At 43.1% G+C, this 14,560-nt stretch overlaps 1 protein-coding gene across 1 annotated transcript; it reads right to left on the bottom strand.

Moving 5' to 3' along the window:
- Positions 1 to 294: 294 nt before the first annotated feature.
- On the bottom strand, positions 295 to 13,055 carry st8sia2 (ST8 alpha-N-acetyl-neuraminide alpha-2,8-sialyltransferase 2). The gene is made up of 6 exons (XM_085357400.1): positions 12,958 to 13,055; positions 11,475 to 11,531; positions 9,064 to 9,204; positions 8,712 to 8,969; positions 4,365 to 4,658; positions 295 to 607 (listed from the first exon to the last, which is right to left on the bottom strand). The coding sequence occupies exons 1-6, from the start codon at positions 13,053 to 13,055 to the stop codon at positions 295 to 297; spliced, it is 1,161 nt and encodes a 386-aa protein (XP_085213526.1).
- Positions 13,056 to 14,560: the final 1,505 nt, after the last annotated feature.

Consider the following 14,560-nt stretch of genomic DNA (forward strand, 5'->3'; position numbering starts at 1 on the left):
AGAGCCAGCCTTATTAACTTTTAACACTTGTGGGATGTCAGCTACTTTTAATTTAGAATATAAAAATGAAATTATATTCATTAATTTATTTAATCAACACACATACAGACACGCAAAAAAAGATGTGCTTGTGGAGAGACCTCAGGCCTGAGGGTGGAGTTGGTCACTCTTTGAGCTTGAAATAGAAAAATTGTTCATTCCAGCTGTTGAAAATAAGTTAATTCAAGTCTCATAAAAGTGCTAGCAACGAGAAAAACTGCTCGTATTCAAGTCTGCTTGCCGCAGAACCTTCTGCTATTTGCTCTGGAGATCTTTCTGTGGTCTCTGCTGGATGCCACAAACCCCAGTGTGGAGCCGTAGCGCCCCCTGTCTGTGCAACGTGCTCAGGGTCCTGAACTCCAAAGGCATGGTGTGAGGACTCGAGCTGGAGGTGTACTCATATTTGAGGGTGTCGTAGTAGTGGTATTTAACCGGTTTGCCTTGCGGGTCGAGCGAAAAGGGCCAAAAGCCGTAAAGGTGGATCTCCTCGCAGAAGCGAGTGGCCATTGTGTACATGAGGAGGCCGGTGGTCGGACGTTTGATGTGGACGTTGTTCGTCAGCCAGTACCTGCAGATGCAGACAGAGACAGAGCTGTAAGATAAGACATTCAGGGACAAAACAGGAGACACTCGGACAGAACCAGAACAAAAGGATGAGCAATGAAGGTGTCCATAACTCTTTTCTGGGTACACAGTGAGCTCTGCATTCACTGGGAAGAACCACTTTTCTCCTTCAGTAAGAGGAGGAGTTGAATCCTGTGCGACACAAGCAAAAATAGAGAGTTTGACCGACACCTTTCTGATGTAAACAACAACACACTGGCCTCACAACTGTCTCGCATATTCCTAAAGTCTTCTGTAGGTCAGTTGGTTTAATAATTTCAGTCTTTCAAACGTGATGACTGGCTGCTTTCTTCCCTCTCTCTCTTTTACCTTTGAGTTTTCCACTGGTGATTGGTTGAAGCTGTAGGAAATGGGATTTTTAATTTTGTGAAAGAAAATGACTTCTATCTGTCGAGAGTTGGATTTTTTCACTGCAGTTGCAGAACTGCAGTAACTCCTGGCTGCTGAATTTGACATGAAATCAAAAATATTTAGGTGGACGATTTTTTTATGTTTTACTTTTTTGCAGAGTGTTGCTGAGCAGCACAGACTGTACGTTCTTTTCACTGCGTGAGCCTTTTTAACAAAAGCTGCAGACGCCACAGCTGCTCTGCACGACTATTTTCTCTACCTGAGGTGACTAGCAGCTCCTGTGACAGTGACGTGCCACATGCTCCCCTTGGGAGCAGCTTCGGGGACAGATGGTCACACGTTCGCTTGCATCAGCTTCATTTTCCTTTCCAGTCACTGGTCCATTTGCCCAGCCTTGAGGCCACAACAGCCTCTCCTCTAACACCCTCTATAGTTAATGTGGAAGCTCATGTTGAGATGCAGCAGCAGTAACCTCCCACTCTAATCAGCTCATGAGCCGTGCAGGACAAACAGTGGGCAGGAGAACAGGGTTTAATTATCAGTGGCATCATCCGAGGTGAGATTTGAGATTTGGTTGCGGTGAATATGAGCACATAAGATTTATTCTCTACTGCAAACTAGCACGATTTAAAGTTCAGCTTTTCCAAGGAAAGGTCAGGGGAGCATTTATCAGGCACGACTATCGATTTAGGGCAAAGACTGTTTCTTACGGTCTGTAAACAAGAAAAATCATGGCTGGTTGTACCTCTTTGCAATACCGAGAGTGAGTTGGAGCATAGAAAATCGCATAATTTGGTCACCGACCAGCGGTGGTTGTTAGGCTTTTAACGAGGCAGGAAAGAACCAGGGCAGAGTGTGCTAATGATAACAGAGGCGAGGACACACAAACAATAGCAGAGAGGGATTTTTATAAATGTCCAAATGCACTTTAGGACATCTGACATCAGTGTAAAGAGGACTTCTTAAAAAAAATCAATGACAAGCTGTTAAATAAAAAAAGATAACAGTAATGATAATAAATGGAATTTATAACATGATTAACCAAATGCACTAAACACAACACATTAAACCACAGCGCAGCAGCTTTTCCTATTATCTGAGCTATGCAGGAGCTCCGGAAAAAGCAGCAGAAGGAACAAATCAACAACATTTGCAAATAATTAGGCAAACTGATCTTTTCACAAGCTCGTATAAATCAGGCTAAAGAGCTGACGGGAACATGTGATCACCGAGATTTTGACTTCGCCTCATCAGCGAAGCCTCAGCGTGACGCTGAATTGTGAAATGTGTGTGTTTGCTTTCTTGCAGAGAATCAAGTCGAAAGATTGACTTTATGAACACCATGAGGTCAGTCCACACAGCTTTTTAATGCAGCATCTCTGCTGGTTGCCTGGCAATGTCACGGTGTCGGGTGCAGGACTCGCTGCTCCCTGCTTTTTTTTAACCAAGATAGAGTCAAATGGTGGGAGCGCTGTGACTCAATGGAAATGTCATATTATATTTTGGTCCAGCACCACCTCTGACCCCGTGACTTTTCTTTTGATTTCACCATGAGGATGATATTGTGGTTTCATTTTGGAGTGATGATGCAGGTTAACCTCTCCCAGCTGTAACTGGGCAGGACCATCTAATCAAACCACACAGAGCTCCTGTGGATGATTACGAAACGCTGGGTGACTCTCACACTTTTTAGCCACGGTATCTTTGCTGTGAAGTACAGCAGCTGCTTAAAGACTGGTCCATGTTGATTACCATGCGTGCTAAGCACTATGGAAAAGCCTTTCCCAAGCATGGTGGGCAGACACAGCACTCAATTTCTAGAGAATTTTTAACTTCCCTCTGTGCTCAAGCAGCTTTAGTGGAAAGTGTGCACAAGGAGATGGACTTAAACACCGTGCGTGTCCTTGTGGACTTGTACTGAATCCTCTCATGCACCCTGCCCTCAAAGCAAGCATTGAGCATTGTGCGGGTGCAGCACTGTTGGACAGAACTAAGCAGCATATGCAAACATTCAACTTGAGCCAAAGAGACCAGGCTAGTACTTTTCCTTTCCTTTCCTCAAGATATTCACACTAAGCTAAATGCTTCTTACCTGACATGACATCAGACAAGACTAGACCTGAAGCAACATCTGCCCATGTGAAAGAAGTACATTTCCCAAATTGACCCCATCACATTGTATCCAGGGTTAAATTGGTATTTTATATATAAAGTGGGCCTATTTTATATTTTCCTTATTTTTTTGTCACAGTGCTCATTTCGGGAAAAAGAAACCCATTTCTTTTCCTCCCTTTTTTCCCCGAGTTTCCACAATTTACAAGTGTCCCATAAATGTGTCACAAGCAGGCGATCCTAAAGCTGCAGACTTGAAAAGAGGACAGCTATAAAAGGAGACAGCAACCGAACAAATGAGTGCGATGGTGCCCGTTTCAAACAGCCCTGTGCAGAACAGACAGACCGTTTCAGGAAAGCAAACACATACAATGAGATAAAAGTGTAAACAAAGAAATGTCGTTCATACTTGTTCAGCTGTCTTCGTGCGATTTTTTTTTAATTACATTTTTTAAAAGTTGGCACTTTTCTGTCATGCTTTCAAATTTCAAGGCCCTTTTTGAGGGTTAAGACTAAGCTTAGGGTTAAAATTAGAATTAGGTTCAGGTTAGTGTTTGGCAGTTAGCTGTGATCCTAAACTTAGGGCTGAGAGGCAAAAGTGAAGCACAGAACGATAACGGCACAGCACAGCTGTCACTCTTTTAGTCAAAATCTTGTGAGCCGTTCATTCAAATGACGTCAAACTGGGCACTGCACTCAGCCAGGGGCCCCACTAATACCCCTGCAAAATTTGAAGTGGATTGAAAGAACAGTTGGAGAACAGATGGACGGACAGACCGAGAGTCCTCAAATTATTAGAAAGAAGTTATTGTCCAAAATAATACTCAATTTGGCTTTCCCAAAGACAAAAGCACTGACAGTTTAAGCAGTAAGTTGGCTTAAATGGAGTTAGCTAAAATGACTTGTTACAAATAGAAGATCAACTAAAGGCTGCACAGTGGGGAGGGACGTTTAACCAAAATAAGTCATTCTTGGAACTGTGAGTCATGCAAAGCTACTCAGTCAGAGACCCAGAATAAAACTATAGGGCTGAAAAATGAGCATAACAGTTTCCCTTTTAGGTAAATTTGATAGGTGGGCCCTTGAGTGGAGAAAGGCAGAGTAGCTTTATCTCACCGACTGCCCCCGGTGATCAGCTGTGCTTAAAAATAGCCACCTGGGCTGCAGATTGGCTTCGTCAGCCCCTTTGAGTGTGCTGCTCACAGGTGTTCTTATAAGTCTGTGCTTGAGCATCTTACCCTCTGACGGCATGGAGAAGGCGCAGCGATGGAAAGGCGGTGCGTATGTCTACGGTGTGCAGCAGGATGAGACGCAGTGCCCACTCCACGCGCTCCTCTCCGCCCTTGGCCATGAAGGCTGGGATCCACAACACGCTGCCGCTGAGGCTTCGAAGACGCCGTAAGAAGCGTTCCTTCCACTCATTGGTGACCAGGTCCTGGAAGGCTCGCTGCACTACTGACGGGTTCATGGTCACCAAGTTGGTCCGCCATCCCACGTCCTGAAAGTATTCCTCCACCGGTGCCAGGTTACACCTTAAAGCAAAGAGCGTTCAGTTTTAACATGGGGAAATACTCTATTAAACACCTAGGATTTACACAAATGAATCAAATATATGGTTCGCTAATGATGTGTAAGGCTTTTACAAGTATACAAAAGTAAAGAAAGTCAAAACTTTCCACCTTTATGTTACAGTTAAAGCTCTGATATCCTCTATGAAGGCAACTTTTAAGTAACTTTCACCTCCCTATGTGGTTCTGATTAATGAAACACAGGTGGATAACTGACGGGTTGCATTAAGCAAATGGTGGAAGCTGTTCGATCATCTCATCGTGAAACCTTGACGAGAAGCTTTTGTTTATTCGTTTATTTTTTCCACGTAATTTAGCAACCATCTGTTTCCCCCACCACCACCCAAAGTCTGAAGAGTGAAACAGAGCAGAAGTAAAGGTGAAATTCAGCAGGAAAGCAGGGTGGCATTTTCTTCATTGATGTTAGTCTCCGCCTGAAAGTAAATGTCAGAAAAACACAAAGCTGGTAATTATCCTCACAGCGAAACATCTCCATTCTGTAGGCAGGGAGGAGACATCAGGAGGCCTTGTTGTTAATACGTTTTTATTCTCTTATCTACACACTGATTACAGTGTTTGTTTAGTCTGAGCACTTCAGATCTGCGGGGTTTGTTCATATTTTCAATGATAAATTACCAGGACTTCTTTACTTTCAGTCAAACTTTCATCATCTGAAACATCAGTGTAAAAAGAATCAAAATTCAGTGCAGTGATTCTTAACTAAAGATTAATGACAAGTTTTATATAAAAGCCATAGTTTAACTAGAGCTGCCTGTCCCAGCTTTTGCTTATCTTTTTAAATTTTAATTCAGTTGTTTCACTTAGTATCCACTGTGACTTTGCTTGTTTCCATTTACAGTGGGGCAAAAAAGTATTTAGTCAGCCACCGATTGTGCAAGTTCCCCCACCTAAAATGATGACAGAGGTCAGTAATTTGCACCAGAGGTACACTTCAACTGTGAGAGACAGAATGTGAAAAAAAAATCCATGAATCCACATGGTAGGATTTGTAAAGAATTTATTCGTAAATCAGGGTGGAAAATAAGTATTTGGTCAATAACAAAAATACAACTCAATACTTTGTAACATAACCTTTGTTGGCAATAACAGAGGTCAAACGTTTACTATAGGTCTTTACCAGGTTTGCACACACAGTAGCTGGTATTTTGGCCCATTCCTCCATGCAGATCTTCTCGAGAGCAGTGATGTTTTGGGGCTGTCGCCGAGCAACACGGACTTTCAACTCCCGCCACAGATTTTCTATGGGGTTGAGGTCTGGAGACTGGCTAGGCCACTCCAGGACTTTCAAATGCTTCTTACGGAGCCACTCCTTTGTTGCCCGGGCGGTGTGTTTTGGATCATTGTCATGTTGGAAGACCCAGCCTCGTTTCATCTTCAAAGTTCTCACTGATGGAAGGAGGTTTTGGCTCCTTCCATCAGTATCTCACGATACATGGCCCCATTCATTCTGTCCTTAACACGGATCAGTCGTCCTGTCCCCTTGGCAGAAAAACAGCCCCATAGCATGATGTTTCCACCCCCATGCTTCACAGTAGGTATGGTGTTCTTGGGATGCAACTCAGTATTCTTCTTCCTCCAAACACGACGAGTTGAGTTTATACCAAAAAGTTCTACTTTGGTTTCATCTGACCACATGACATTCTCCCAATCCTCTACTGTATCATCCATGTGCTCTCTGGCAAACTTCAGACGGGCCTGGACATGCACTGGCTTCAGCAGCGGAACACGTCTGGCACTGCGGGATTTGATTCCCTGCCGTTGTAGTGTGTTACTGATGGTGACCTTTGTTACTTTGGTCCCAGCTCTCTGCAGGTCATTCACCAGGTCCCCCCGTGTGGTTCTGGGATCTTTGCTCACCGTTCTCATGATCATTTTGACCCCACGGGATGAGATCTTGCGTGGAGCCCCAGATCGTGGGAGATTATCAGTGGTCTTGTATGTCTTCCATTTTCTGATGATTGCTCCCACAGTTCATTTTTTCACACCAAGCTGCTTGCCTATTGTAGATTCACTCTTCCCAGTCTGGTGCAGGTCTACAATACTTTTCCTGGTGTCCTCGAAAGCTCTTTGGTCTTGGCCATGGCGGAGTTTGGAGTCTGACTGTTTGAGGCTGTGGACAGGTGTCTTTTATACAGATGATGAGTTCAAACAGGTGCCATTCATACAGGTAACGAGTGGGGGACAGAAAAGCTTCTTACAGAAGACGTTACAGGTCTGTGAGAGCCGGAGATTTTCCTTGTTTGAGGTGACCAAATACTTATTTTCCACCCTGATTTACGAATAAATTCTTTACAAATCCTACCATGTGAATTCATGGATTTTTTTTTCACATTCTGTCTCTCACAGTTGAAGTGTACCTCTGGTGCAAATTACTGACCTCTGTCATCATTTTAGGTGGGGGAACTTGCACAATCGGTGGCTGACTAAATACTTTTTTGCCCCACTGTAGTTTCAGTCTTAGATTTAGTCTTTATTAATTATTGTTGCATGGAGGGAATATGTCAGAGGCAAGATTTAGTAAAATCAGTACAGGTATTATAAAAACACAGAACCTCTTGAAATCACAGTCTTGTAGAAATTCAGAATCTCAATAAATAAATACATCAAAGCCTCATAAGGCAATTTTTAATTAAACAAAAATGATTTTGTTCTGTAAGCCTCGTGTTCATTTAATTGCTCCCTTTTTGTGACTGGTCAGGTGCCACCAACGCCATGCTATCTCTTTCATAATCTATGTTTTAAACCGTAATTATAAAGTGAATCACATTTGCCAAATTTGCTAAAACTTCAGCAGGCTTTGGAGTTAAAACTTTAATTGCCACAGATTTGATTTTTTTTTTTTAATTAATTAATTAATTAATTTGAGCAAATGAACCCTGGATCTTTTATCTGTGTGGGTGTTCTCCGCTCTGGGGTGTTGTGTTTTACATCTTAATGGTTGCTGTCGCTGTCCACAGCAGCTAATGTACCCACTGCAAAGAACAGATGGTGCATGATGAGCTGAAGCAATCTATGTACCCCGAACGCTGTCAACCTACTTTGTGGGAACCGAGCGAAGGGCAGGGAACTATATTTAGCTGCAACATTATCTGCCGATCGGATATGTGAGCACAGAAGCGAATTCCTCCGCTTCTCAAAATGACACATTTCCTGTTCTGTGACTTCAGCTGACCATTACTGCCATCGCCTGGCATTATCATGATGCTGAGGGAGTCTAGAAATCATGACCTCTTCTCATCAGGGTAACACGGCAGCACAAGATACAAGACAGACAGGCATACAACAGAATCCACTCGTGAAAGGTGTGCAAGACTTTGAGCTATCGATCAACCAGCGCAGTGAGGTGCTGCTCTAATTCTAACAACACTGATTTCTGAGAGTGTGCAGGTTGGGCGGTTCTGTTCGATCATGCCTAACTCCAAAGATAATTTAAACCAGAACACTTTTCTTTTCTTTTTTTCCATCTGCCAAATATAATACAGCCTTGACAGGCTTTTTTTTCTTTACCTCTGGTGGCAGGTATGAATGGTGATACATAACCCACTCAGGGACTCGCGAGCTTGCACCCAAACACAAACAGACCTGGCCGATGGCTTCGCAAACAGCGCGCTCTGCTAAATGAGAGCAGGGCCCAGGAGAACACTGGTGTTTCTCTGAAAAGCACAACGTCTTACCGCTGAATGCAAAGGCTGTTCAAAATGTCAATTTCATGTATAATCGTTCATCTAACAGCTCTCAACTTGACAGTTGGCTCCCAAATTTAAGCCATCAGAGAGGCTTTGACAGCTTTTTCAAATGCGCAATTAAAATATTTCCAGCCGTGTGGCCACCAGCTATCGATTATCATACTAATATGAATTATACACTCAGTGCAGGAGATAAGACAAGCCTAAAACTTAATGCACCAATCTATTTCAATTATAGTCCATTTTAACTGCTGTGTTTTATGATTTATTTCAAGCAAAAGGCTTCTAAGACTTAAATCACCCATGTTACCTGATAACAAAGTCATGAGAGTCGATCTCAGGCCCACAGCTGCTGTTCAGAAGGATCCCGGAGTTGCCCACGATGGCACAGCGCCTGTAATGCTGGTTTTTCATGGGGGATACGGTTGGCAAGAGACGGTAGAGATTTTCTGAGATGTTTGTGGTACTGTGGCGATCAAAAACATAGTGGATGATATCTCCCGGTTTCAGCGTGCCCTTCAGAATCGAGATGTCTCTCTCCGGGTCGAGGAATCTCAGAATGTTTTTCCTGTGAAAAGAGAAAATATGCGCCAATTATGACCGCCCGTCTACAGCGAAGTGTAAAACCTTGTGGAGATAATTGTGGAGGGTGATAAAAATACCTGATGAGGTGGGAGAGGGTCTTATTGAAAGTCCAGCTGTTTGACGAGTGTTTGGCAGTGTTATTGTAGATTGGACGGTGACGATATGTGTCCGCGCTTGCTGTTGTCAAAGCAGTGGGGTTTACATGTACTGCAGCTTTTCTAAATGATAAGAAAAAGTTGTGTTACCAACACACAGTCCAAAAAAATTATGCCTGTTATCTCCTCCATGTATTGCTAGAATTTGCCCCATTCATTGCTAAATCTAAAGGCTGTTATGTCAAGCTTTTCCTTCTCCGAACAGACTAAAAACAGAGATGCTGTATAGAATGTAACCAAGAAAAATATGTGAATCTGAGTGTACCAAGGTAGAGTTACGGTACAAGAAAACTAGATTCAACAAATGACTCCATGCTTTGTTTATTACCGGCTTTGCTCTTTTCCAGTCCCTTGGTTCATCTTCTATGTGTGAAATTTAGTTTCACTTCCTCTTCCTTTAACCCAACTTATTTCTGATTGGTTGCCACTTGCAAACAGAAGGTTTAAACAGCAGATTGCCGATTAGGGCTATCCCCTCTTTGTGACCTAATAGAGAGCCAGTAGGAGGAAATAACATATGAAAGTGAACCTTTTTAATACACTGAAGCCTGAATTTTTCACATATGGCATTTTTAGTTATTCCCATGCCGGCTCCATTATTTGAAAATTTCGCCATTTTTAATAGGAGCATCTACCATCAGTAAGCCCAGAAAATGAGGAAAAGTAAGATAGGTCCAACTTAAGATGAAAATTTGAACTGGAACATGACATCTGATGGGGCTGCTCTATCACTGGCCATTTTGATAGGGACACCTGTTCAACTTCTCATTAATGCAAATATCTAAACAGCCAATCACATGGTATCCATTTAGGCATCCAGACAAGACACCCTGCTGAAGTTCAAACTGAACATCAGAATGAGAAAAAAATGTAATTTAAGTTATTTTGAAAAAGCGTAGTTGTTGGTGCCAGATGGGATCTGAATATTTCAGATTCTGCTGATATACTAGGATTTTCCCATGCAACCACCTTTACGGTTTATAGAGAATGGTCCAAAGAAGAGAAAAAGCATCGTTGATGTCAAAGGTCAAAGGACAATGGTCTGTTGCCTTCTTGTCTGCTTCCAGCTGACATGGAGGCAAAAGTAAATCAAATCACCACCTTTAAAAGCAAAGTACAAACAAGAGCATCTCTAAATATTAAACATGGTGAACCTTAAAATTGATGTGCTATGGCAGCAGAAGACCACACCTGTGGGACTCCTCTCAGCCAATAACAGAAAACTGAAGCTACAGTTCACATGGACTCAACAGAAGACTGGGAAAACGTTGTCTGGTGTGATGAGTCTTGATTTGCTTCGACATTTGGACGGTAGGGTCAGAATTTGGCACGAACAACACGAGAACATGGATCGATCCTGCCTTGTATCAATGGTTCAGGCAGCCAGCGGTGGCGAAATGGTGTGGGGGATTATATCTTGGCATACTCTGGACTAATATGTACCAACAATACTAATGGCTGAGTATTGTTGGTAAGCATGTGAATCCCTTTACAACCACAGTGGACCCATCTGTTGATGACTGCTTCCAGCAAGATAACGCAACACATCACAAAGCTCAAATCATCTCAAACTGTTTTTGTGAACATGTCAGTGAGTTCACTGTATACACACAGCACCCACAGTCACTCTATCCCAATCCAATACAGTACCTTTGCAGGGACAGGAGATTCGCAACACTGATGTGCACCTGACAAGTCTCCAGCTAATATGTGATGTTATCAAGTCAATATGGACCAAAATCTCTGAGGAATGTTTCCAGCATGTTGCTGAATCTGTGCTACAAAGAATTAAGTCACTCTTGAAGCAAGAGAGTGGTCCAACCCAACAGTAAAAAGGTGTACCTAATGAAGTGTCTGGTGAGCACAAATACTGCTTCAGATTCTTAAGGACTTGCGGCAGGCTATATGTAGGTACAGATAATATTACTTCTACTTAAGTATCTGATTCATTCAGCCACTGCTCCAAAAAAGGACCTCCTTGACATGAACAATAACTTAAATGCAGTAAAGTGATGTTCGGCGAAATACTGCAGTTTCCTTAAAGTTAAATCCAGCTTTGCTCACATGGCAGATGTTTGCATTGTCACATGGATACCACACAAACGCACATACACACACATACTTTGATGGGTATTTATAGCGGCTGTGTCTCGCCTTAAAAAAAACTAATGAGACGCTCACTGTGACTGACTCACTGTGGCATCATAGCTGTAAAGGATTCAGTGACCAATAGCAAGCGAAAATTACCCAGAGAGGCCATTTAGCTACCCACTGGTGTTCTACAGCTGTGTGTGTGTGTGTGTTTGTGTGTCTGAGTAGATAAGATTTCAGACCTGTGTGGTTTGGGGATGAGCTGGTGCAAGTTCATCTTCTTTGAATGTCCAATATTTCTGAGTGGGAAAAAAAAGGTTTAGATTGAATTATGAATCACTTACTGCGGTGTAGATTCTTACACTGAGCTGTATCCAGCAGCAGGCGTACTGTACATCACTCTTACAAGACAGAATAAAGGTGAAAAGCACACATCAAGGCATTTTTAGAGAACTTCACTGTAGACCCATTTGCTGATGTAATGAGGGGAAATGTGGCCTTAATGGGGCCCCATTATACTGAAAAGAAGATTTTCTTTTCATGGAGGAAAAGAGCGATCGCTTTACAAGGGTGTTGAATGCATCAGGCAAAATGCATTTACAGTAAATATATTGTATATGCATTCAGATTGTTAAGCTTCGAGCAATTTTGCAATCGTGACCTTGGTCACATCTAATAGACGACTTTAAATATAGGAGTGAAGAAGTGAAACACCGGAGTGCTACCGGGGCTCCTTTCATTCGTTTTACAATCCCGGTGGCCTTTAAATATATTGTTATAATCATATTAGCTTGAATTTTATGCAGGAGTGGAATTGGTTCTGGTGCTTCTCCCACGGCAAATCACAAACCAATGTGACCTCATTACAATGTGAGCCACAGCCGGGTAATTGCTTTCAAAACAAAATGTTCTTGCTCAAAGGGGAGAAATGCAAGAAGACAAAAGCTGCATAGAGACGTAGAATTTTTTTCTTTAAAAGTGAGTTTTTGTTTTTTGGTTGTTGTTTTTTTTGCCATTCAGGTAACAGGGCGTCTTTCCATCTATGTGATGATTATGAAGAGAAGCAGAGGAGGATGTAGCCCTGCTGAGGTCTGGTTGGATTTTTTTTCTTTTCTTTTTTGGAACCTGCATGTTTTTCATGCTAAATTAAGAATGGATCTTCTTGCAGGTCAAACGCGAGTGTGTGTGACTTGGAGGAATCCTGCGGCAACATTTCAAACTCTGAAAATGAAAAGAAGAAAAATATATAGAGGAGACCCTCTTTTTTTGTCGTTCTTTTGCCCCTTCACCTCTTTTGTCTCTCTTACACACACACACACGCTTCCCCCTTCTCTCTTTCTCTCCCCCCTCTCTCTTATAGTGTAAATGTATCCTATCCCGCATGCAGCCTGCTGCAAGACAAATAGCCTAATCCTTGGAGACCCAGGCAGGCGGGCTGCTCTAGGAACAGCTGCTCCTGCTGCACCCAAGTGTTACAAATGTAGAAAACAAACCGCGCACACTCCGGCACCCCAAACTCCGAACTTCATTTCAATTCAAATAAACTCGTTTATTCCACTCAGTCAGCCCCCTTTTCCCTCCCCTCACATCACACATCGCACCTCAAATCTTCTGAGAAAGCCTGAAGGAAATAACCTGCTGGGTAAGAAAACAATGGGTATCATCTCTCCCTCCCTCTCCCTCTCTCACACACACTGCGTGGATAAATCACGGCGGGATACTTACGCAGTTTCTTCCTCCACTTCTGCAATATCATCAATTATCAAAAGCACAACCAGCAGCGTTACAAAGCCGAACAACAGTGTGCGGAATACAAGCGGCATGGCTGAGAGGGGGGAGGCTGCAGCCGCCGGGGGGGCCGGGGGGAGTCCCTCCGTTTAGCGAACACTGACTTAAATGAACCTCCTTGTGTTTTCCATTTAGAAAGCGAAAATCCGCTCAGTCATCTGTGCCTTTGTTCTTTTCGCCAGAGTCGGACACTCCCCGGCGAGCTGCGGTCCTTCCTCTCTCCTCTCTCTCTTCTCAGATGTTCAGTTGTGTGTGTTTCTGTTTCCCGACGGGGCGATGCTGCTGCTGCTGCTGCTGCCGCCGCTGCTGCGGTCTCCGCTCTTCCCTCTATTCCCCAGTCAAACTTTGAACGCGTGCACCTACAGAGCCTGCCATGGGAGCAGCGAGATGTGGACCACATGCAGTCTTAAAGGCGCAGGGGCCAAACTCTCCCATCTTCACTCCCCCCCCACCCGCCCACTCCACATCCACCATCCACTCAGCCGGTTTGATCTCACTCTCCAGGTTGCTGCTCCAGGTGTTGCTGGCGCACGGAGTGAGGAGAGGTGAGAGACTGCAGCAGTGTGGAGCCAGCCTGCACAGGTGTATGAGGCGAGTGGTTAAAAAATTAAAAAAAAGAGAAAAAATCAGGCATGCATGAATCATCTGAGTGCAGTATTCAAGCAGGCATGTGTGGTCTGAAAACCCACGTTGTCAAAATAAAGGTCAAACATCTTTCTGTAGCCGTGTTCACCACTGTTGGAAACTACTTGTGTGCCTTTCATAGTCAGCTTTAGTCATTAGTTTGTTTAGAGCAGCAGAGAGCCCTATATCTATCCTTTTTCTTCACATTTCCACTTAAAAATGAATCCCAAATTTTGTGAGTAACAAGAGTGAAATTCACATCTTCGAAAAGGAGATGCAGCACATCTTCTCTTTACCACCAGACCGGAGTGGCATTTGAAAAAAATCTTCTATCTAATCAAAAAAAACCCCCGTAAATAGCCTTGCAGCAGTGAGTCAGTGGACAGCGATGTCAATGAAAATGTTCACACATCCAACAAGAAAAAGAAGCCAAAACGGATCCCACATCTATCTGCGTCACAGTAGCTTCTGAGTGCACCCTGTTTGGCAAATTTCAACAAATACTGCACTTTTTAAATGGGCCAAATATGTAAGAAATCAAAGCTATTACCCCACAAACAGCAAAGATTACACACAAGTAAAAATAAAATACACTGCATTGTAAAAACAAAGCATAATTTGCTTTTGTCTTATAGACACGTTTTCTTTTTGTCTTATACAATATCTTATATCTAAAAGTGAAATTGATTAGAAAAAGTTCACATTACAGGGCTGCTACAAAAAAGAAGCAGAAGAGCATCTCTGAAGCAGATGTGTGGCAGAAGCCCAGATGTGTGGCAGAAGCCCACACGTCTGCTGCTGCTGCTGCTGCTGACGTTGGCACATTTTCAGTGTCTTAGTACCAACTGAGCGTTGTTTAAACACCGCAGCCTACCTGAGTGCCATGGATGACCAAAGTGTCACAAAAAGATGTCCC

Source organism: Diplotaxodon limnothrissa, linkage group LG7, assembly GCF_057381915.1.
Source record: "Diplotaxodon limnothrissa isolate DT_005_m linkage group LG7, D_limnothrissa_male_GT1.1, whole genome shotgun sequence".
Classification (NCBI taxonomy): domain Eukaryota; kingdom Metazoa; phylum Chordata; class Actinopteri; order Cichliformes; family Cichlidae; genus Diplotaxodon; species Diplotaxodon limnothrissa.